This window comes from Chelonoidis abingdonii, chromosome 5 (assembly GCF_003597395.2).
Source record: "Chelonoidis abingdonii isolate Lonesome George chromosome 5, CheloAbing_2.0, whole genome shotgun sequence".
Taxonomy (NCBI): Eukaryota; Metazoa; Chordata; order Testudines; family Testudinidae; genus Chelonoidis; species Chelonoidis abingdonii.
In genome coordinates this window covers 14,899,444-14,924,169 of record NC_133773.1, presented here as the reverse complement: position 1 = coordinate 14,924,169, position 24,726 = coordinate 14,899,444, and the positions used below count along the sequence as shown (strand labels likewise).

At 45.2% G+C, this 24,726-nt stretch overlaps 2 protein-coding genes across 9 annotated transcripts in view; one reads left to right on the top strand and one right to left on the bottom strand.

Annotated features, from left to right (window-relative positions):
- CCNI (cyclin I) overlaps positions 1 to 9,290 on the top strand; it is a 52,663-nt gene extending 43,373 nt beyond the window's left edge. For both annotated transcript variants that reach the window (XM_032784494.2, XM_075066091.1), the window contains exons 4-7: positions 3,904 to 3,978; positions 4,146 to 4,286; positions 5,720 to 5,950; positions 7,590 to 9,290. In XM_032784494.2, coding sequence (XP_032640385.1) covers positions 3,904 to 3,978; positions 4,146 to 4,286; positions 5,720 to 5,950; positions 7,590 to 8,048 — 906 coding nt within the window. In that variant the 3' untranslated portion in view covers positions 8,049 to 9,290. The remainder of the gene's footprint in view (positions 1 to 3,903; positions 3,979 to 4,145; positions 4,287 to 5,719; positions 5,951 to 7,589) is intronic.
- A 9,785-nt stretch (positions 9,291 to 19,075) lies between these two features.
- The window catches only part of SEPTIN11 (septin 11), a 70,024-nt gene continuing 64,373 nt past the window's right edge, over positions 19,076 to 24,726 (bottom strand). For 2 of the 7 annotated variants that reach the window (XM_032784489.1, XM_032784493.2), the window contains exon 10: positions 20,474 to 22,308. In XM_032784489.1, coding sequence (XP_032640380.1) covers positions 22,284 to 22,308 — 25 coding nt within the window. In that variant the 3' untranslated portion in view covers positions 20,474 to 22,283. Of the gene's footprint in view, positions 20,148 to 20,473; positions 24,665 to 24,726 lie in introns of those variants that run through there. The other 5 variants (XM_032784490.2, XM_075066090.1, XM_032784492.2 and 2 more) reach the window with 5 other exon arrangements.

Below are 24,726 nucleotides of genomic sequence, written 5' to 3'. Positions count from 1 at the left end.
TGCTCTGTTAAGCTCAGTTCTCAGTAAGTGGCCAGTCTCCTCTGCTTGTGAGTTTTTAATCCAGTTACAAACATTGCTAAAATAGAGGTCTGCAATATATATAGAGAAGTTTAAATTTTTACCCCCATGGTTACATCATTAACATAGCTTGCCTAACTAAAATACAAATTGGATCTTCCAGTAAGGCCTTGTCTACACTGCCACTTAAAGCACTGAAGCTTTCTTCGTTTGGAGTGTGTGAACCCCCCCCCCCCCCAATGCTGCAAGTTTCAGTGCTGTAAAGTGGCAGTGTAGACAGTGCTTCAGTGTGGGGTGCTATTCTCCTCGCAGAGGTGGTTTTATTAGAGTGCTGGAGAGCTCTCTCCCAGCGCTGGAGCCGTGACTACACAGCGGCAGCGCTTTAACATCGGCTGTGTGGACATACCCTATGTCTTCTATATGGTGAAATATTGATGGTTCTTAAACTGCAAGACACTGAAAAGTTTTAGTTTTTTTAAAGAAATCTTGACCTAACCATTTTGACATCTCAGTGACTGGGCCACATGTTCAATGGTTAGAAAATGCATTATTGAACCCCCCTAAATAGCTAATACCCTTAGGAAAATGTTGTGGTTTCAGTATTTCTGTAGCAGTCAAAGCCCCTGACTGCCGTATAGAGGATGCTACTGTGAAACGAAGCGCATAGATTAGGACTCAAAGAAACTCATCCTGTACTTCAAGGAGTGGTGACAATAGAAAACACTGAAAACAGTTTGGGGCAGAGTTTTAGTTAAAATGGTGTATCCCCGTCTTCCCCTCCCCTCCCCATCCCGGTATAGCATTGATCATTTAAACATGTCCTTTCTCTCTCCCTACTGCAAATAAACTGGGCCTTATTCTCGCTTCATTTAAACCAGATTTACAACAGGGTAATTCCATTGACTTGGGGTTACTCCCGATGTACAGTAGCGTGAAAGGAGAATTTTATTCACAGCCTGAGATTTTTATACTAAAGACAGAGAATAGCTTCCCTTGAACTCGAATGTGCCTTGAAATAGTTCCGACTGTTCTGTGCCCCGTCCTGTTGCCCAGCCATGCTCTGGGTCATTTACATACCAGCAGTGGCTTTTGCTGTAGATCACTGCACTAAATAATTAATCCTCAGCATAATTACAGTCTTGGTTTAACTGTGTGGCAGTTGCCGATGAACAGGGAGCACAGAGGGGGTGGGGTGGGAGCCAGAGCAGTGTGACTGTATTTTAATACTGTCTCACAAAAGGACTCCAATGATCTGCTTTAGTTTAGAGACCAGATGATGTCAGGGGCCGGAGGGGTGAGCAGGGGACAATTTCTGCTAAAATAATGCAGTATTTTATGGGGGAATTTTTCAGTACAATTGAAACTCTCCTACAAGTTGTCTTCAGCAGCCCCTTTTCCATTCTCTGCATGCAGGGATCTGCCTTCACCCTACTAAATCAAATTTACTGTTTCTCACAAATTCCCAGTTCTTTCCTCTTGCTCCACTGCGCCCTTCTCCAGCTCCTTCCATCCAGAGGTGTCAAAGCACTTCACAACTTTAACTAAGCCTTGCCGCACCCGTGTAATGCAAAGGAATATTGTCCCTATTGTATAGATGGGGGAAACTGAGGCATGAATTGATTGTCAGCCTGAATCAAAGCCCATTGAAGTCAGTGGCCCTGTGTGATTTGGCTAAGGTCTTGCAGTGGCTCTGTAGCCAAGATGGGAGTAGAACCCAGTTTCCTATTGAAATTAGCTGTTGGTCTCTTACAGAACTGGCTGACTGATGTGGGGTAAAGGCTTTGGGTTCTTCTCTCCAGTTTAGTAAGTTAATATTAATTGGAAAGGGTTTGCCTGTCTCCCATGAAAGGGACCTAGGTTTGTAGTAGAAATGAATAGATTTTATCTCCGTCCTGGCTGTGTTTACTAGTGTAACTGACTCAAGTCGTGTCAGGTGACAGTAGGTGCTGTGCATTTAGGGGTTACTCACTGAGAGCTCTCGGGGGGTGGGGGGGTGATACCCAGGGCCCTAACTAAGGGGCAGCATGTAGTTGTGATGCCCCTGGAGCAGACCAGGGAACTCGAGGAGTCTCTCTCTGCTGTCTAGTTTTTCCCCACTTGCACCAAGGAAAAATGATTGGTGCCAGCCCTTTACCTTGTGCAGATTACGTCCCCCTCTGTGCCAGCTGAGCTATGCTGTGTGAGAGAGGGGCTGAATCAAGCCTCCCTCTACTTGTGGGCCTGTGGAGGCTACTCCTTCCTCCTGCACTGTCATCTGTGGTGTGGGTACTTCACCCCGCCTTATTTCCGTGTGTGGGCATGTAGAACAAACCACAGATTCCCCCTCAAGGACATTGTTCTCCTCGCTGTCAGCAGTACCTGGACACGTTGAAACAGCTATTTTATACAGCTATTTAATTCAAACCTCCCGATGCATCACCATGAGAAGCCAGAGTCCCTGGGGATCACCGATTTCTTTTGTGTCACAGGAACTGGAACCTATTAGAGGCTATGTTTCTCCTTGATCCTGCATCCCTTCCCCCTTGCTCCCTGCTGGGAGGAGTCAGGTTGACTGTTTAGGGACCTAGTTGTGTGAGGGTGGATTGCAGGATCGGGCCTTGGAGCTGCCCTGTAGCTCCATTCTGGCGGCTGGAATTAATCCGGCTGGAATTAATCACGGAAGTGCTCTAGGTTAAAAATGGATTTTATGTTCTCTGCAGGGCTTTTACTTACTTATCTCTTCCTTGCCCTGTGACTTCTTTCAGTTCCATGTCCCACCAGGGCATTTACATTTTTGTCAATACAGACAGTGTGAGATAAATTGTCAGCTAGCTGTTTGGAAGTGACGGGGGAGAGGCCATAACAGTGCTGCTCAGTTTGTACACAGCGTGCTGTCCTAGATGTCAGACATTGCTCCTGGTTTTCACAGACTGCATACTGTACTCCGTGCGTACAGAATAGAGGGGTGCATCTTCCTTTCCCGCCCTCCTGCTTCACTGGCATGGGAAACAAAGTCCTGAATCACATTAATATAGCCACTAAGGTTCTGATTCAGCAAAACTCTTAAGCACGCGCTTAACTTCAGGCACACCCATGAGTTCTGTTGATTTCAATTGACTGCCTATGTGCCTGAAGTTAAGCACATGCTTAAGTGCTTTTGCAGAATTGGGGCCCATAACAAGGGTTCTTCATTGTTGTCACTCTGTAAGAGAAGTTCTCTTAGGGTGACTAGATGTCGTGATATTATTGGGCACCATCTCAATATTAGGGACTTTGTCTTATATAAGCAACTATTAACCCTCTCTGTCCTGATTTTTCACACTTGCTATTTGGTCTCTCCTAGTCCTGTCTTCTCCCTGTGCTCCACTGCTTGCTGACTCCAAAACATTTCACCAGAAAGGGCTCAGTGACCATTGTTTGAGAGCTGCTGCCGTAAAACATAATTCTCTCTTGGTGTTTATTTCTGACTAGATACAACTTCAGCACCTCCGCTCTATCTTCCTCCTTGCTTCACATCTAACCTATGTTGTTCTCTGGGCCTTATCCCATGGTGGAAATTGGCCTGACTCCATTGAAGTAGGTGGAGCTGTGCTGAGTTATGCCAATGGAGGAGCCAATCTTCTGTTTTTCTCCTTCCAAGTACCACTGCTCCCACTAAAAACAAACTCCTGTTCCTCTCCAGCGATGCGCATCACTGGATGCCAATTAGGACGCTGGGGCTGACTGATTTCTATCCTGCCTCATGTAATGGAGTATGGATTTTTCCTTTCCGCGGCTCACAATAATAGCAGTGTAGTCTGCATTGTTTTGGCGTCCTGAGTTCACAGGGTAAGGGAGTTAGAGCCAAGTGGTCACAAATCAGTTTCTGCATTGTACTCACGCCGCGACTTCTTTTCTGTTTCCTAGGCCCGTCCAAAGTACTTGAATTGTATTGCGATCAGCTGCTTCTTCCTTGCTGCCAAGACCATTGAGGAAGATGAGGTAATATTTTCTCTAAAGGCCGAGCAGTTACTTTAAATTGTATACTCCTCTAATTCTTTGATCGCTTGAGCAGGGGGGTTGCCACTTGCCAGGACAGGAAAGAAACGGCTTTTATGACGGATGATTGTTCTTGCTTTTCTTTTGTTTTTTGACGTCTGTTTCTGCAGAGGATTCCAGTACTGAAGGTGTTGGCCAGGGACAGCTTTTGCGGCTGTTCTGCAGCTGAAATTCGCAGAATGGAGAAGATTATTCTGGATAAACTGCACTGGGATCTTCACATGGCTACACCATTGGATTTCCTTCATATTGTAAATATGTTGCTAGTTATATTCTTTCCAGTGCTCGTCCTTGTTTGGTTTTTTTCGTTTCATTAGCATTAATATGAGTACGTGCCAAATCTTGAGGGACTTACTCAGATTTTACTCGGGCAAAAATCCCCACTGCTGGTGTAGGTAAGAATTCTAGGATTTGGCCATATGTTCATAGACATGGCCTAAACAAAAATCTAGCCAAAGACTTTCAAACCTGACTAGTGATTTTTGGGGATCAACTTTAGACACCTTAAAAGTGCCTGATTTTCAGAATGTGCTGAGCTCACGTCATCTTAAAATCGGGTCCCCTTAAGATATAAACTGGCCATGTATAAATTCAGGCTGGAAATTAGAAAGTTTCTAACCATCAGAAGAGTGTTCCTGGAGAGCCTTCCAAAAGGAGTAGTGGGGGCAAACAACCTCCAACTAGTTTTAAGATGGAGCTTGATAGGTTTATAAACAGGATTATCTGATGGGTTTGCCTGTGGTGGCCCAAGACTGGACTTGATGACACAGAGGGTCCCTTCCAGTTCTGCCCTTATGTCTTGAGTTGAGCACCCAAAACCTGCACCCAAAACCCCTAGTCCCTCTTGAAAATCTTGGTCCTAAATGTTAATTGCCAGTATATTTGCTCCAGGATCAAAGCAAGACAACAATAGAACACAAAGGAATTAAGGAGCGGGGGGAGGAAGGGGAGACCTCATTGGTGGATGTGAAATGTGCTTCAATGTGTCCTTAACTGACCCAGATTTTTGTTGACTGGTTGAAAACGGGGACCAGAGAGCCCTTTCATGTGGTGAAACTCATGGCAGGGCGATAGTGGCAAAGAAAACTTTGTCTCCCCTCACAGAATCTCTCCTCAATAGTTTCATCCCAGGGGAGAGCCCTGTTTGTCCATGTCTGATCGAACCATTGAGCCTGCAGTTCAGGAAGAGGACAGGACCATCCATACAGGGGCTCCGTGCCCCTCCCTGGCTGCGCTGCACTTACAGAACTTCTCTATGCAGGACTCCTCCTGGCCACGGCTGCCCTGGGACCCTGCTCCCCCACCCCTTACAAGGCAGTCCCTACCACGGACTGGGCTCCCCCAGCTGTGTCACCTTTCCTGGGGTATCTCTGAAGGGCCAGTGAGGGGACCATGTGCATCCCCTAGACACATCTCAGCCCAGCATGAGGCTTCCCACTCCTCCCAGAGCTGTCTGCTCTGGGGGACAGTGCCTGGCTGGGGTGAAGCAGAGCATGGGATGGGACATCCTTGGGGGCGGGGGGAGGAAATCTCACTCCATGTGTGTGGTTGAGGATTCAAGTGGGCCGTGTTGTTTCAAAGGCACAGGAACGAATAGCTGCTGGTGCCATTGCGTGTGCTTATGAAGCAGTGTGTTAAACTCTGTCAGTAATATACAGACTGGTTTGCTTCTCCTTTTCCTCAGTTCCATGCAGTTGCTGTGTCAACCAGGCCTCAGTTACTGACGGTCCTGCCCAAGATGAACCCATCTCAGCACGTAGCTGTTCTCACCAAGCAGTTACTGCACTGCATGGCCTGTTACCAGCTTCTGCAGTTCAAGGGGTCCATGCTGGCACTGGCCATCATCAGTCTGGAACTGGAGAAGCTGATTCCTGATTGGCTCGCACTCATCATTGAACTGCTCCAGAAAGCACAGGTGAGGGCTGGGCAGAGGTCTTCCGGACATCCCGGCTAACTGGCCTTCTGGGTAGGAGAAGGGTCCTCTGTTTCTGGGACAGCCACTGAAAGGAGGAGGAGGAGGAGAAGCTGATGGTCTGCACTAAACAGCCAGCTGTGGTTGTGAAACCTCTCTCATCTTGTGACCATTATTATGGCAGCAGGCAATTGAGAGATAATCACTTGGGTTAGCCATAGGCCAGGAAGTGAATCATCAAGCTAATGGAGAGAGCTGAATAGATTGAAATTCAGCAGGACAGGCGGTTTTTCCTCCCTCTTCATGTCTCTTGCACACCATCTCTCCCCATTTTACTGAAGATGAACATAGACATCTGTTAGTCTTACAGGTGCCACAGGACTCTGTTGCTTTTTATAGACCTACTTGTTCATTCAAGTTGATTTGTGTCCCTAGGCTGCAGGAAATCTTTGCCACCAGTATAGTAGTTGTTGCTGCAGTCAGTGTAACACACCCATCCAATAAAAGCTGAGTCAAGTCATAGGCAAGTTACAAGATGCACGGAGCTTTTAATGATATATCTGCATGGCATGGAGACAGACTGGGGCCGGTTGTTCTCTGGCTTATGCTGGTACAAGTCAAAGGATATCCCCCATAGTGTCCAATGGGCATGAGGGTAGAATTGAGCCCCCAGATTAGAAAGTGGGAATAAGCCTAGACTTTGTTGTTCTGACTTTATGGCACAGATCTTTACCTGGTTGTAACTGTGTCAGCTTCAGTGGAGCTGTGCTCTGGATCTATATCTGAAATAGGATTGAAAACGGCATTTTGTCTGTGAGTACAGGGATATGGCTAAGGCCTCAAGAGCTGTCAGATTCCCAGCCTCTGAGGTTTGGATGCAAGGTTTTGTGGTTGGGATTTTTTGTTCTCTCTCTCTCTCTTTTTTTTTTTTTTTTTTTGGGGGGGGGGAGGGGGAGTGTCTATGTTCCGCAAAGATGCTCAGGCGACAGCCTGAGGGGTTGGGTGTTTGCGACATCTCCGCAAATACTTTGCATTGTTTGGCGATTAATATGTTCACCTCTTGATAAAGGGAGTCTAATGCCTGAGATAATGTACAAATCAAAATTGTTTGCAGCAGGGAATGCCCAACTGGCCTGGCCACAAGGGGTTAAACTAACCAGAAGGATGCGATCATTCTTTTCTCCTCCCTGCCAGTGTAGCAAGGGAAGGTATAAAATATTCCCTTGATACGCCAGAGATGGAAGTGGTTATAGCACACTTAAATACGTTAAATGTCCTAACTAGGAAGGCTTTGTGGAAGGGTTAATTTTTTTTCTGCTGCATACAGACTGATATGTAAGAGGTAGGAACACACAGGCCTTTGAGAAACATTTTAGATGACATTTGCAAAGCCACTTAGGGGATTTGGACACCCAATTTCCATGAATTGTAATGGAAACCAGGTGTCCAAATTTCTTGGGCCATCTTGAAAAATCTTGGCCTTTAAGCAGAATAATCCCCCTCCACCCCAACTGATCACTTCCCCACATTCAGCACGTAAACAAGCAGCAGCTAGGTATGTGGACAATGGACTTGTGTAGAGAGCAAGAATTGCAGTGACTCACCTCCTTTTGCAATGCCCATGTCTGTTTCTCCAATGTAGATGGACAGCTCCCAGCTGATCCACTGTCGGGAGCTTGTGGCCCGCCACCTTTCCACTCTGCAGTCTGCTCTGCCGCCCAATTCTGTATATGTCTACAGTCCCTTCAAGCGTACCCTGCTGACCTGTAACAGAGGAGCGTTCAGATTCAACCCCTCCTCTGTCCCAGGGCCAGAATTCTCCAAGGACAACGGCCAACCAGAAGTGCCAATCAAAGGTACAGCCGGGTTCTACCAGTGTCTGCCAGCTCCCACCGGCTGCAAGCAAGCCTCCGCCAAGCGCAAAGTGGAACAGATGGAGGTGGATGACTTCTACGATGGAATCAAGAGGCTCTACAATGAAGACAGTGCTCCAGAGGTGGTGGCGCTAGAGAACGTAGGGTCTGGTTGTGGCGCCGATGTGTCGAGGCAAGAGGGCAACAGTTCCCCTTGCCCACCTTTACAGCCGGTCTCTGTAATGTAGCTACCGCCGGCGCAAGCGTTCAGAGGAAAGCTACTTTTTAAACCGTGCAAAATCAGGCTATGATGTATGCGAGAGGGGGCTGGGAAAGAAGCTGTATCTCATCAGGCTGAACTGAAGAGAGCCAAGAAAACCCTTTTTGAAGATTTCCCCCCCCCCCCTCCTTGTGTGGCTAATTATAGTTCAACTATTATTTAATCACTTAAAAACAAAAAAAAGTATAAAAAATCTACAAAAGACCCAAAAAACAAACAAAAAAAAAAGTAGCAAAAAAAATTTTTTTTTTCTTTCTGGTGTCATTAGTTCCCGTTTTTCTGCGACTGTGTATTATAATCCATCTTCCATGTCCAAGAGCTCACATTGTTCCAGGTTTTCCAGCCATCCCATGTCTTTCTGTTCCGATTTCCTCTTCCTGTTTGCTCTTCCTTTAACACTCTGCAAGTCTTGTGTGTGATTCTCTGTACTCTGACCTTCACCACAGATCTATTTTTTTTTTCCCCTTAACAACCAAAAATCGTTCGTTATTTCATTAGCCGTTTTGGTGTTTTAATGTAAAAATATTTCAAACTGGCTTTAAAGAAAAGATTTGGAAAAACAATCCTACGGCGTTTGCAAACTGCCCCACATTTAAAAAGCCAAAGCAGTGTGAACATGCTGTAGAAAAGCAGTAAGGTAGCAAGAGGTTAGACGGTGTTTAGTGTCTTACACAGATAAGAAGTCATTGTGATTAAAAACTAAGTGATTGTGGTTTTGATTTTAAAAAGTGAAAGGAGTCAGTCAAATGATTAGGCCAATTTGACTAAAATATTGTTTTTTTACATCCACATAAGGATTTTTGCAGTTAATTGGCTCTCTTGTAGGTGCTCACAAAAGGTTTAATTAATGCGTGCGTCAAATGCAACCCGTAAATTCTGCAATTGATTTTGATATGTTTGTAAATTTTAGCATGAGATCAGTGCTGCTCAGTTAGGTGCTGGGACGGTTCTGTGATTCTGAGTTTTGGAACGTGTGTAATTATAAGCCACAAAATACCCCAAGTTTTGTGTTTATGTAATTTTTAGCCAAAAGTTTAAAAAAACAAACCCTTTGAAAGCTTGTCCTTTTTAAATGTTTAATCCCTGTTCCTCAGAATGACCTGTCCTGGATCGTTAGCTCTCTCTGCAGCCCTGAGGAAGATACAGTGTTCAGAGCCATTGTACTGATGGAAGCCTTCTGGCAGCAATAAAAACAAAAGTTGTCCTTTCATTTGTGAGTTGTTTTTTTTTCCTTTTGCTTTTTGCACTGGGCAAAGATGAGTGTGATGCTAGGGCTGCAGCAATGCTGACAAGCCACTGCCAAGTGGACGCTTCCAGGCAGGGCACTTGAGAGAAAAAGAAGCGTAGGTTTTTAATACACTATAGTCCTGACTTTTTTCTTTTTTCCAGAGCTGCCAAGGATCCAGGATGCTAATTGCAGCCTCATGCCACCTGGATTTTATTCCATCCGGTCCTCCTTCATCGTTACTCCTCAAACCATCCCTCTGGTTACTCCTTACCTTCCCACCTTCTGGATCCTATCTCTCCAAATAAAAGTGCAATCCTGTCTATTCCATTATTAAATGCATCTCTCCCATCCCCATCTGCCTCTCTTAACTACTATCTTCCCTCTTCTCTTCCCCTCCAAACTCACTGAACAAGCTGTTTACAGCTATTGACTTAAATTTCTCTGTACCAGCTGCAATCTGGATTCCCCTTCCTCCTCTCTATTGAAAATGAGGTTTCTAATAACCTAATCTTGTGCCACATCTCAAGGTCTTTAGTCCATCCTTGCTCTCCTAGACTTCTCAGCTGCTTTGGAACTAATGCCCTCTCTCTGGACACATACCCTCTCTGAGCAGCCTCGCTGGGACAGAGGTAAGAATGCTGGTGGCCAGTCAATAGGAATGCTCCCATTGCTAGCATTGGAGCTGCAGCTGTGGGTGAGTTCCCAAAGCTGGCCAGTGTGGATAAGCCCTTACATAGCTGGATATAATTGTCTTGAGAACCACCAAAAGCATCTTGTTGAGGTTTCCAAAGGAAGTTGCTAGAGAGAAACATGATGTGCTCTCGCTGTGCCGTGGATTGTCCCTTAAATGCGAGGCTGAGTAGGAGCAGATTCCATATTGGCATATCTGTCAATACAACCTTTGGGATTGGGCCTTTGGACACCTTTTCTATCAACTGGCTTCTCGCGATTTCTTAGCCACCTCATTCTCTTCCCGTGACCTCTTACTGATTTGGGGATGGAGCCTTGGGGAAATGTTTTACAGATGGAGGATATGAAGGTGCTGAAAAACACACATTGCTGTTTCTCAATGCTGCCAGAAGCTTGAAAATGCCCAACAACCCGGAAAAGGCGACGTGGAGTCCAGAAGCCAAATTGACAAGCTAAAGAAGCAGAGTGGTGAGAGAATGCCCCTGGGAGGGTGTCAAGCCCTGTGCAGAGCACAGAGGGGGAATGCATATTTGTCTACGTTGGCGGCACCGTGTAGGGTGCATGTCACTCCACACCACAGTGAAAAGCAAAGTAAAAGTAAACTTAAAAAAAAAATTGCAATTAGATTTGGCGGGCCTTGTTTAAGAGCGGTGGTTCTCATGTGTCTTATTTGCCTAAGCAATGCCTCAGCATCTACACTGCTCTTTATAGTGGTGCTGGGGGATATGCGGTGTCTGTCCTCTACATGTCACTGTAAGTGTAGATCTAGTCATAGACTCAGCCCCTTTGAGTTCTCCCAGTCCCTCTGTGCCCAGCTCTTACACATTGGCTCATTTGTGTGTGTTAGAATCCTGGTGGGAAGCAATGCTTTATTGGAATCTGGGTGACTCTTTCAGTCCTTCTGCAGCAATATGATTCAGGCTTTTTCAGTCTGCACCTTTTATGGCCAAGATTTTCAAATATGGGGTCTTAAAAACCTCAGGAGAGATGGGTTCGGTTCCTTAAGCTCCACTGATGAAAAAGCCTAAAAATGAGCTAAATTTTTTTATTATTGAAGCTATTCAGTGGCTCGATTTTTCAAAGGTTCAGAGCACCTAGCAGCTCCAACCAGAGACCATTGGGAACTGGGGGCACTCAGCTCTTTCTGAAAAACAGGGCAGTTATGGGGGTGCCTTGCTGAGCAGCCAAACTTTAGGCTACAATGGCTGGAACTGTTGGAGGAACCTAAGGGACTTAGGGACACTGGGAATTGGGCACCTAATTCTCCTAAATACCTTTGCAAATCCCAGGCCAAAACAAACTGGAAAAGTATTCATCGCTGTGGCTATTTCCCTCAGGCTGTTCCTTTCACGGTACTATTTTTCAGGATTGTATAATTTTGTTGGAGGGGGTGGCAGGTGAAGCATTGTGTGTTGAAATTGAATATTTAATCACTTAAACACATTGTTTTATTAAATCTATATGAAAATCCCCCTCAGTCCACTTATGAGGCAATGGGCCATATGCTCGGATTGGAGAAATTGGCAATGCCTAAAATTCTTAAGAATTGTACAAATGTTTTTTCCTTACAAAAGCATGTTGCCTCAGGCGTTTCTGCTCTTGGGTGATGAAGAACAGAGTTTTTAATATGTAAAAATAAGCATACTCAAGTCAGACGTTAATTTTCACTGTAGGGAAGGCAGAATTAAATTTAGTGGTTAGCGGGCACAGTAGTAGAGTTCTCTGGTTTGCATGTGGAAACCAGTTCTGTGCCTCTTGGGCAGGGCAGTTCTGTCCCAGCTAGTCTGAATGGCATGATATTCTGAAAAGACCTACGTTCGTGTAACTCGACAGCAGGGAGATGCAGAACTAGTGAGCCTCTGGTATCTGTGCACAGAGATGCGTTAGATATTAACTCCTGAATTAAACTACCTTGCTTTCTTGAGTGGAGCTCAGAGCCCTGTTCTTTGGCTCAAGAGTTTAATGGCCCTGATTCAGTGAAGCAGCTGGGCTGTGACATTTGAGAAGCACCTAAGTGATGTAGGAGTACAAAGCCCAATGATTGCAAAGGGGACATGTGCTCTTTTGAAAAGCCCACCGGGAAGCACATGCTTAAATAAACCCCATTGACTTCACCAGGCCTTGCACCTGCTGAAGTGTTTTAGTGAAGTGTCGCCTCTGCACATCTGGCCGAGAACAGGGAATTATCAGGGCAAGCTGGCAGTGTTTCATAGGGTTGGACTGTAACCCTATTGGGCCTACTGGAAGAGGGGCCAGGAAACTCCAGGAGGGTCCCCTGCTCTCAGGACTCTGGCCCATGAATGCTGCTGGGGTCAGGGCCAGCTCCATGAAGGCCTAGTGCCTCTGTGTCTGCTCAGAGTCCTCCACAGCTTTGCACCCAGCTCCTTGCCAACGTGGCTGTAGTGAGCTGCATGGCCCTGGATGCCCCTGCTGGCACCTGCCCTGCCAGTTCCCCAGTGCAGACACACCACAGTAAAGCTAATCCAGCCCCTCAGCACTATTCGCTCCCTTCTGCTGTTCCCACTGAGGGCAGCGGGGCTGATGTGTGCTGCCCATGGCCTTGGCCCCCTATTCTAGGAGCCAGAGACCCTGTTGTAGGCCTGCTGTGCACTGTGGCTCCATTATCACTGTGATGTGATGGGAATCATGGAAAAGCAGGGGCACTCACCCAGCAGCTCAACCTCTCTGAGCATCAGCATATTAACAGCACTCTCACACCATTGCTAAACAAGCTGCCAGCGTTGAGCCGGATCCTGCAATCCTTCTCCGATGAAATATCCCGTTGCCCTCCCTCCCTCCTCAGGACTGGCCAGTTGCATGAGAGTGTGCAGGACTGCGGGTATGTCCACCGGGCAATCAGAGTGATTGTAGCTCAGGTAGTCGCGCCCACGGGAGCGTTACTCTAGCTAGCACGCTAAGACTAGTAGCGACGATGCGGAGGTATGGGCTAAAGTGCCAGGGTCTGGGCACACTTGTACACCTCACACCATTGCATCTTTGAGCCAGTGCCGCTAGCCCTAGCAGTAATCAGAGTCAGCCTGGGCATGCCTACCTGCGCTGCAATCACACCGCCGATTGCCATGTTCCACATCCCCTGACCCTAGAACAGTGGGTCTCAAAATGTTACAGAGGGTTCTCGGGGGGGGAGGAATTCCCTAATGGCAGACAGAGCTGTTCCTAGGGACCCCGACCAGCAGCCTGGAGCCTCTGGACTTCCAAGAGCTAAGCAGATCAAAGCAAGCATGTCTACCAGGAGATTTAAACTTAAGACTTCTTATAAGAAATGGAAAGGGAGGTGGATATTTTTTGCTGTTTTTAAAATTAAATAGGCTGCTAGTGTTTTTAAATTTATTATGAAGAACAAGTTTAAGTTTTGTTGTAACGTGCATTGTTTCCCTGAACTGCTCAAGACCTGAATACTTGTGTAGGAGGAACTCTGAGTTGGCTTCTTAAATCCCTTCATGCTGTTGCATATCTGATACTCCTTAGGAGCGAGAGGTGCCAGTACGGGGGGGCGACAAGGATCATGTGCTCTCCCACGTTGGTGCACCGCACTGCGGGTCCCTCTCTTTTTTCTGGAGCCCCCCCCCCAGGCCCTGGAGTGTGGGGAGGGCTTTACCCCTGCACCTCTTTCTACTGGTGCCTTGTCTTGTAACAGGCTTAATCAAATGAGAGCTTGGAAGAGTGTTGCGGTTTTCATCTTGTAATAAAAATACTGTAATGATAAATAGTAATTAATAGCGTGTAATAAGCCTGTCATAAAAACAAATTTTATATTTCCAAGATCACGGCTTTTATCATTCATGCTGAGGTAAGGGAGAAAACGCCTGGAAATATTCATTTTTAGGAGGGGGTTCATGAGACTTGACATTTTAGTTTAAAGGATTCGCAGGTGATTAAAGTTTAGGAACCACTGCCCTAGAATAATGACTCAGAGCGCACAAACAGTTACCTGAGAGTGACATGCGGTGTCTTTTGCAGCCTCTGCCTCCCTCCTGTGGCTGAAGCAGCTGTTGCACTCTGTTTTGAATTGTTTTAGGGCATGAAAGCCGCAGATTGTTTTGACTTGGCGTGAATGCTTGTTATCCACAGGGGAAAATGGTGCGGTGCCACTTTAACCATAATTATATGGCAGCCCTGCTAGTTTACAACGCCAAATGCTTCAGGCTGCAAAGGTGCATGGAAGCTGTCTCAGAACGAACAGGACAGCTGCTCTCGTATCAAAGCCGTCTTGCTAGAGGACTGCCCAGGGCTACAGCTGAGTCTGGTGCTGAACATGTGGGTGGAGAGGGAACTGATGATGCACTCTTCCCTTCTGATCTGCACCCACTTTGTGCTGCTGTAAACAACCCCATGGGTACATGGTAGTGGTGAGCTGTGTGCTAAAGCAGGCTCTGCCCTTAGGTGATTTGAATCCTAATAGTTTAAATTCCCTCCAGATGTTTCCCAATTTCCCTCTGCACATATCCACCTCAAGCACCAAAACCAGCCCTTCCCCACATCTCTCAGCATGCTCTAGGTTCTTAGTCTTGTAGAGGCAGCAGGGGAAATGGATGTAAGGGAAAGGCAATTCTACTCTAGTCCTCTGCCACTTCTCCAAGGTCTCTAGGAAAATTATCTCAGCTTCTCCCTACTTGGATACTCACCTTTATTTATTGTGTTAACAGTATAAATTCCTCATTTAAAAACCCAATTCCCTCTCCCTTCAGGAAGTTTATCATCTCTCACAGGGCAGTGGTGTAGTGATATCACACACAATGATGTCAATCAAATTGTGTTATGGGCATGGTTGCTTAGTGAATGACTCACCATCTACTTCCTCCAGCGGACAGGCATGTCTGCTCTGAACCACACTGCGTGGGCACAAGCCCAACTTGCTTTTCCTGTGGCAATTTATTTACTTATTTAGGAAGTTTATTTTCTTTCTCATCTGCGGCCTGACTCAAAATCTACTGCAGTCAAGAGGAGTATTTACATTGGGCTCAAGGGTCTTTTGACTGACCACTTAGTGTGGCTGAAAAGTACATTTTTATGCCCTAGAAGTGGGCCAAATCCAAGCTCCCGTTTGTCACGCCGACAGGCACGTGTCCAGCAGAGGGACTGTGCCAAATGTCTTGGTACCATCTGCTTCTACTAATGTGCTGCAGCTGCTCCAAAAGTAATAATTCTTCTCTTATAGTCTTCCTCCAGCTCCATCCCCACAGCACATGAGCACTGAAGCCCTTGCTTGCCTGTGACCTGCTAAAGCCAGGGGTGGCAGGGCAGCACCCTGGAAGCAGGTGCTGCTAATGTGTGAGGCCCAACTTCATCATTTGCCTTCTGCGTGGTGGCATGGCCGCACTTACCCCTGTGCATGGAAAAATGGAGCATTTAAAAGACCACACAAGACTCCACAACCACATTTTTATTATTAAAAGGTTAAATAAGCCTGAATCACAGACAGGAGGAAGTGTCTTGTGGCCAGTGATACAAATGCCCAGAGGAACCTGCACATTACGCAGAGCTCCAGCCTTGCCAAGCCAGTCACTGAATGGAGTGTCTACCTCACGGCAGCCTGTTGCACTGTTCACCATGTTCCCATGAGGCTATCACGTTCAGCTCCTGCTATGACACTGAACTATCATGCCATGAATGTTCAGCAGCTTGGCCCAGGTGGCCCCATTCTTGGTCCGTCCTTAAGCACTCATGTAATTAACATGATTAGTAATAATGGGCAACAAATTAACCATCTTGTCACTTCTTCTTGCCTTAGGGTTTTTGGCTGCCAAGCTTATCAAGCCTAGGGACTCCAATACAGCAGAGCACGAGATGGTGGTTACTTTGGAAGAGAACAGGTGAGCATCTCCTATTACTGACTCTGTGCAGGCTGCTTCACTAGATGGGCTGGCTGTGTGACCTGTGCCAACAAAAGGGTGGGAAGGGGAAGCGATATGTATGGAAGTGTAATCTGTACAGGCATAGCATGGGCAGTTTGAGACTATCTATAATGGATACAAGTCCCACCCTTAGGGCCTTTTAAAGATAGACGTTTAAATCCATCGTAAGGGGCCTGATTTTTCCCAGAGGAGCTGAGAACCTGCGGTGCTGACTGGTTGCAGAATAGCAGACCACTGCAGCTAACCCAAGAGAGCCTGACTTGCCTCTCCCTTCCTTTTGCTGTGACTCAGGTGTTGTTCCACTGATGTCAGTGGAGTTATACTTATAAACCCACCACGAGCAGAGCCTCCAGCACCCACTGTTAGGTGATACGGTAAGACTGGTTTCCCAGTGTTAAGTTCGCTCTGCCTTGTAGCAGTGCTTAGGAACCTTGGTCACAGAGCAGGGCCTCACTCTGTTAGGTGCTGTACAAATGCAGAACAAAAAGACCATCCCTGCCCTTAAGAGGTAACTTACCTGTGATGTAGTGGAGTAGTTGTGCTTTCTCACATCACTGCATTCTACATTCCCTCCCCTACAGCCCACTCTATGAATGGGAATCATGAGAGCTACAAGGAGCTGGCCTGGAGGTAGATGGGGCTCAAGTACTGTACCCCAAAATATAAATTGACCAACAGCAGGTAAGGGGTGGGTGGGTGTTTCCTAATCAGAGATCACAATACTCCAGGAGAGGTGAGGGGTGAAGATAGGAGGGGCCAGCATCTCAGTGGCTGTAGATCTGCAGAGCTCACTGGGAGACCAGTTCAGTTCAGTCTGTCCCCAAGTCTCACTTCTACCCAGTGAGGCACTGCTGCCTCCCAGAGCAGCTGACACCAGTAACTGGAGGAAGATGTCTTAATTGCCATTGGGTAGGGCATTGGTATGGCACTGTTCTTAGCACAGGCTGAGTAAATTGTGACGCCCCTCTCTCTTCTTGCAGGCATGGTAACAATTTGACATGTTTTAGTCTGGGGAACAGGCTCTTATCTGAACAGTAGGTGACAAGCAAGGAAAACCGCTAGCGCAGTAGAGATTTAGCTAGCAGAGAAAAGCAGGCCAGCTGTAGGAGGGACACACACATGAAGGGCACTAACTTACATGGAAACCAAGGCTGGATACAGGCAGGCACTGTCATTCATCTCTTTGGACAGAGGCCATTGTGGGACAGAGCCTCAGGGTATGTCCATTGGAGTCAGTGGCCTTCTAGTGATACACAGCAGCTGGGGATCTGGCCCACTGCCCTCAATGGATTTACCTCTGACTGCTGGAGTTGAGCCTGTTTTGCTTTTTTCTCTCATGCCAAAGTGTTTGATACCTTAAATTAATAATCATTTCTATTTTAAGAACTAAACAGCTTCCATAATCTATGGGGAAGTGTGCCTTGCCCTGTGACTCTTAGGTTGTCATCTCTCCCCATGTTAACGTAAAGCAGCATCATTACTTTTCTTAACAGCTGGGTGTGAGGGGGAAAGTGAGTCAACACCACCCTTCCTTTTTCAAAATTCCTTGACAAAAACAAGTGGGAAACTTTAATAAGAAACTTGCCGGTTTCTGTTTTGAACATTAGAAGAGCCGCTGTCTCTAGGCATGTGGCCAACGTACATCATTCCAAGGCTTGCACTTCTCATAAAGAACCTGAGTAATAAGTGTGAGACCCCCTCAGCTGTATCACATCTCCCTTATGGGTCAACTAAGGATTTGTAATACAGGAGCTGGGGCTTTTGTGTGTGTTGTGTAAAGCTTGCAAAGCATTCAAGCTAAAACACAACACCCTAGGCCCTACTTTATACAGCACTCACTCTTCTGTGATGGTCTAAGCTTGTCCAGGTGCCTGATCTGGGGCATGGCATGTGTGATGGAAAAGCTAGGGGAAGAGTGCAGGAGCCTGGCTGTATAACCACTTACACAAACTTAACTGAATCTCAGTTCCTTTTACACAGGACAGCAATTTACTCTGTGTCTTAGTCCTAAAGTCTACAGCCCACACTATGTGGGCAGGGGAGCAGTTCTAGCCATGCATTTTCAAAAGCCAAAGGTGGGTGTATAGTGACTATTCGATTTCAACATCCTACCACAATTACCTTTTTATTTAAAAAATACTCAGAACTGACTAGGCACTTGTAGGGACTCAGAGCATGCAGCAGTGACTTAAGGAGAAAAGGACTGAGGCACAAGCACGTGAGCATGGGGAAATGGATTAGGAGCTAAATAAAATGTACCTTAACTTGGCTGGAAGGCATAGCTATTATAAACTCCATGGGTGAGACGACATCCAGTGGGGGCAGTGGAGTTGCACCCATTTCCCCAGGCCTTGATGCTGCAAGGACTTTGGTGCTTTTGAAAACATTACCCTACCCTTAACCACATGCATATTTCTCATTCTCAAATGAAGACTTCAGAGGGAGTTAAGTGATGCCTAAGCCTCAAGCTGACCCTCTGCCCAGGGGTGACTTTCACCTGGGCTCAGCTGTTTCTACTAAAGTCACATAGGCCATGATCCTGTTCCTATTGAAATGAATGCACGTTGTGCCATGGGCTTTCAGTGGCAGCACACTGAGAACCCTGAGTCCTATGCTTCATACAGATCAAACCAGTATGCTTCTACCATCGTAACATCAGGGCCTGATCAAGCAGTTCTAGAAGATGGGGTTAAACTCCACTAATTAATCAGTAAAGGTCACATTTTACTAAAGTGATGATCTGTGGACATCATCAAATATTAATGGAGTCAGACCTTAATCTAGCAATGCACTAACCCCATGTTTAGAACACCAGGCCTCAATGAGGGAAGTGTCTGAACTTAATACATTTTCTGAAGGTTGTTTCTTCTCAGTGAGTCTGTTCCAGGTGCAGGGGCTTAACTCCATACTCAAGTTTTCTCCCTATCTTTGACTATTGCAAGATTCTTCTCCCACTCCTTCAGTTGGAGGAGAGTACGTTTCAGCCAACTAAATTTAAATACCAGAAATGTTAACATTCATGATAAGTTTGTAAGGCTGATTTAAATATTTCCTTGATACATGGGCACAAATCCACTTAATCAGATTGAAGAAATGGTGGTTTTGTCACTCCAAGCCCAGCCCTCTCTCCAGCAGCAGGAGTCCAAATCCTCTACCAGTGCCAAAAAACCCCCTGTGCTTCTGAAAAAGCACATAAGCAAGTTTGGGAACAATAGTGGCTTTTATTCTTTAAACAAGAAAGGAGGCAACATAAAATACTCTGCATTCCTTTGGTCACTCCACACTGAAATACAGCAATGAGTTGTGGTCAGGAGCAATGAACATCCACTGCTTGGCAGCAACTGATTAGAAAAACTCCCCACAATACACCTAAAATGATGACTGTAATGAACAGAGCCCACTGACACTAGAGGGCACTCCACTTGCATGTGTAAACTATGGTACAAGCTTACTTTGTTTTTAGCACTTTTCAAGCTCTTTGCTGTCAAATCTGCTTCTGAAGTAAACAAGTGAAAGTTATGCATGTCCCACAGCAAGACTACATCAAGCATGTAAAAGTTACTGGATTGGGTTCACATAGTTAAAAATAGTTTTCTGAGACAGCGATCTGTGTGGCTGGACTTCATAGGAAAAGATCCCATTTTGCACACGAAGAGGCAGATGATCAGCTGAAAATAACTGAACAAATTCCATTAACACAACAGTATCAAATAGCAGCTCTCTCTGCTCATGCCACTTCATCCTTAGTGATCCTTGTCCAAGGAACTATTGTAATAAATGGTTTAAAATGCACAGGAGCATATGCCTCATGACTGCACAGCTTTCAGAGGAACCAGATCAGGATGGTTTGGCAGAGAGGGTAGAGTTGGTGCTAGCTTAAATCTACTACTCAGCAATCATGGCTTATTATTGCACACATTCTGTCCATCTGTAAACTTCTTATTTAATCAACAGCAGTGTGCAGGTGGTGGCAGAAGAAAAAAGCTCCTACTGTCATATCTGTGATAGCATCCAAGTTCTCTGTTCCACTTATTCTCTCTCTCGTTTTGGTAATGAAAATCCTGGAGGAGACACCCTGGTCAGCCCTGGGGAGCAAACAGACCCTTACAGCTATGCACTTCCCTGACCCATGCTTTAAAGAGCAAGGTGGAGCTGATGGAAGAATGAGATCACTTCTCCCACCAGGTGTGTACATGTCCTGCTGGCTCTTCTAATGCCCATTAGGAGAAAGGGAGTAGGGGCTTGGCAAGGTGAGCGTTACAGAAAGAAGAAGCTACAGAAAAGAGAAGAAAAAAAAGTTCAGAATCCAAATGAAAGGAAAAAAGAAAATGAAATATTTTAAAGGAGGTTAGCTGTGAAGGAGAGTGTGTGTGCACATACATGAAGGTTTTAATGGCGCAGGAGCAGTGCAAGGGTCTGGGCCCATCAAGCCACTGTTTAGTGAACAGGGGAAGAGGAGGAAGGAATGGGGTAAAATGAATGCTGCCACTGGGACCTGCCGTGGCACATCCCAAAAGCAAATCAACCAAAGAACAAGAAATGCCTGCATCAGCACCAACCTTGGCATTCACACATACATTCACTTCCTTTTTCACCCAACAGCCAGCAACCACAACAAAAGTAAATTACAAAGGCCACACAAAAACTAGAGTTTGGGTAAAAATATATTTCCCCTTTCCCACTTTGTGTTGGCATGATTCACATGTGCACCCCAGAGCACATACAAAAAAGGGAATTCAACTGTGACTGAAAGCTATGATTCATTTTGAACTTCAGAAATGAAATATTTTGACATCAATAAAACATCTAAGTCATACATATATAGTTCTGCATTAACAGTGGCTGGAGGTATACAGTCATTTGGACAAAAACATGGGTTATTTTCAAAGAACAAAATAATGTTCTACACCTCTAGTTTAAAGGCCATCATCATATATTTAAAAATAAGTACACAAAATATTCCTACTGCTGTTCACAGCTTTATTTTCAGTTAGTTTAAAAAAAACACCCTTCATATTTGTATAATCCCTTGCTGTCACACCCTGGCCCTTAGGGCCTTCTAGATGATCTATACTGTAAATGCAGTTGGGCTCCCTGGAGAAAGGATGTGACAGGAATAAGCTGTTAGAAACAGTTTGAGAATGGCAAATCACAACGTGATTCAAATGGACAGATCTGGTAACCTACACAAGACATTGCTGGTTTTCATCACAACAGTTTAAAAGTAGAATGAGAACTACTTGGAAAAAACCCCACTGATTGTGTTAAATAAAAAAAAAAGACAAATACAGAAGTCTTCTTGACAGGGTTATAAGCAGATAACATATACAAGGCAGCAAAAGGATAAGTGATCTTGTATTTAAGAAAACTCCCAGTAGCCCATAGCTAGGAACACAGAGTCTGCCTTGGCAGCTGAGTGGATGCAGTCTGCAGATCAGAACCATGGCCCGTTTTTACTAGCGGTTGGAGATGGCGCTGAGTGGAATACCTTGTAATTCCCCCTTTCCCATCAGCCACAAAGCATGACATGTCACTCTATACTGAAAGTCGACATGGATTATTGGAAGTCCTCAGGTAGCCATAGTTACCACTGAGGATAACCACAGTCCCAAGGCCCAGGGGAAGAAAGGGCACACTATTTACCTCATTCTTAGATAAAATATTATACACAGGGTGGGATTTTCCAGAGCCCTCAGTGTTGGCCTAACTCTGCCCCTCGAAACATCAAGGGGAGTTTCCCCAAGGATTTACAGAGGAGCAGTGAAGGCAATATTGAGCACTCTTGAACAATGATCCCTTTATAACCAAGGCGATGTCAAGTCAGTGAAAATAAGGTGCCTAATCTGTGCTTTTGAAAGTCAACCCCCAATACTCACAGCAGCGCATTTTGGAACAAGTATCAGTCTTCCCCAATGGCCACTGTGTCATTCAGACGTTGCCTATGGGTTTTATTCCACATCCAGGGAATGCTTTAATGCATAGACCTGCATGCTCCATTGTTTGTTCCTGCTCATTTATAAAAGCCTAATAATGGACATCCCAGCACCTCAGGTAAATGCAGCATTATCAGTGACTAGTCATTGCTCTTTAAACATCCTACCCTTTGCAGATCCTCACAAGCAAGAGTTATAGTTACAGAGCTGTCATGAAAAAGCTAATGCTACCTTAAGCTGGAATTTTCGAATGAGTTGGGGTCCCTAATAGCCAATAGGAGCTGGTGCCTAACTCCCTTTGAAAATCCCAGCTGAAGATGGTTGTTGTTTAGTAAAAGTTTTTAAAGAACCCTCAGCATTGCCATTTGTAGAAAAGTCAACGTTCATTCATTTCAAAAGTGGGCAGAGAGGTCTCTTGCTGCTGTACTTACATGCATAGGTGAAAAAGCACATCCAACTAGATTTGAGGGTATCCCTTATTCCGTGCAGAGCCAGGGACTACTGTGAAAAAGGCATAGATACAGAAAGGAAAGAAGTGCAGCAGTAACAAGCTAAACATGGCCCAGGGATTTTTAAAAGTTAGTGCGCCATTAGGCAAAAAAAAAAAAAAATTGCAAGTTTAAATTTTATTCCCAGCTTCTCCAAAATGATGGTTCTTTGCTAAAAAGGGAAACAAACCAATTTCTCCGCCCAGCATTTAATACATTTGGCAACAGTTTTGTGTCCAAACTAAAAACCACCTAGTCAGCTAATTTTCTCTGCCAAGCTTCCCTTGAAAGGGTTTTTAAACTGAGCAGGAGAAACTAATATTAAAATTAAGTTCTCTTACCTGCCCCCCCGCCCCCGTGTTAATTAAAAATAGGACACACACACAGACACAGCTGATGGAAGCACACTACAGAAGCTTCAAACTTGAGCATATTGCATGATCAAATGCAGCCCATGGTTAGGAAACTGGTTTCATGTGTTCAATACCAAGTGAGTTTGTAAGGTTAAGCTGAAGCAAAACTGCAAGGATCTCTGATTTTTACTGCTATTTAAACCTGGCTACTGCAACTGTCAGTCCTTCCAATGATGGTGATGTTCACATGACAACTTAGCTTGAATTTCAAAATAGTTTCTTCCCTGCTTTTCCTCTGCTTAAATTTATGCAGTTTGTCCAGCCATCCTTTCCCCTCCCCAAGAGCCATGTTTATGTGGGGGGGAGGTGGGGGAGAGAACAAAACCATCCCCCACAAACCTGCCTCTGTGAATGCAGTTACACAACCCCTGTGCTTGGGTAGAAACAAGCAAAGTTGGAATGTGGGGGAATCAGGTGAAGAGGGTTAATTTCAAGGGTGCTTAAAAGAAAAACAGGAGACTACCTAGCTAGGAGCAGAGGGAAAGCTGGCAGATCAGCAGCAGTAGAGAAAGAAATCCAGAAGTTATAGGGTAAACATGGGTCGCCACTTCTTGGAATGTATCAGAAAGGAAAAGACTCTGTCCGAAAAGGAATAGCATAGAAAATACGAATTAAACAGTTAGGTCAATTTTCACACCAAGTATGCCCTAATAAAAGGCCTAGCTTATGCTAGATGTTCAGTCACCGTTTGTTAATGCAAACTATTGTTTGCATCCCAAGCCTTAGCCGGCTGCGCAATGCTGATCAGTGCATTGATGTTACCTTTATTATGCCTTTGTCAAGCAAGATAAGCTACATCTTTGCCCGGTAAAGAGAGTGAACAGCCATATTATCTCTCCACTTTAGGAGCCCAGAGTAACTGAAGTTAATGGAGTTTAACTAACACCTTTAATGGTTCACTGGCACTTACCAACATAGGACACTACGTTCCAAGACTGATCCTGCAACCACATAAGCACGTGCAAACATTTACTCCCGTGAGGACTCCTACTAAAGTCAACTGAACTATATCACATGAGTAAAGTTACGCTTGTGCTTACGCGTTTGCTGGATGACTCTTTTACTCAGGCAATCTATGGAAAGTGTATTTGAGTTTTGGGATGGGTTTCAGTCACCGGGTTAGTTTTTGATGAAGGACTCTGAGATCAAAGCAATAGAGGGGAGAAACCTCCTGTCTTGGGAATTTGCAGCTCCTTTTGATGCACATTGCACAGCTTTTAGGGGTTAGCCACAAACACTTAATAGAGAAGAGTTATTGCAAAAATATTTAACCTGTTGGGTGAATAACAAAAAGCCAGGCCAAAAGTCATTATCCATAAGGTAAAAAACTCATGCAAGAATAAGCATGCAAGGTCAGTTGCTCTTTTGTTACCTACACACACAAAAACCTAACAATGGGATTTCTACAGTCTTACAAGTCAGCTATCAAAGAAACTCATTTAAGTGGGTTTAGCAATACAGTGGGGAGGCTCTGGCTAAGTTTGCACTGATCTTATTCCCACTGAATAGTAACTCACAGATTTCCATGGGAGTACTTGTGCTATTCAGTGCAAGTAAGGGGAATCAGTTTGGCCTGTTGAGAGCAGTGTGTGCAAACGAGTAACAGCAGCATTTAAGGCCTTATCCTGAAACCCTTCCAATGTCTTTAAGTGGCCTAGGATCAAGCCACTGAAGCACAAGTCTTGCTCTCAATTCAAAGCCAAGTGGCAGGTCTGATCTATTGCTGCTGTTCTTACCAGAGAAAGAAATGGCATCAGCTTTTCAAACAACCCCCCCGCCTCAATTTCCAGATGCTCACTGCTTCACCCACCTTTCTCCCACCCACTCCATTATTAAATGAGTTAATAGTTATTGGTGTTTAAAACAAAAACCAAACAGATGGCAGAGACACGTTACTGCAAAAGCAGGTGAATGCAGGAACATCCTTGGCTTGCCAGGCTTTATGTGAAGCTTGCACTGCAAGTTAAAAAAACAAAAACAAAAAAAACCATTAGAAATAATAGAAACCCAAAAGAAAG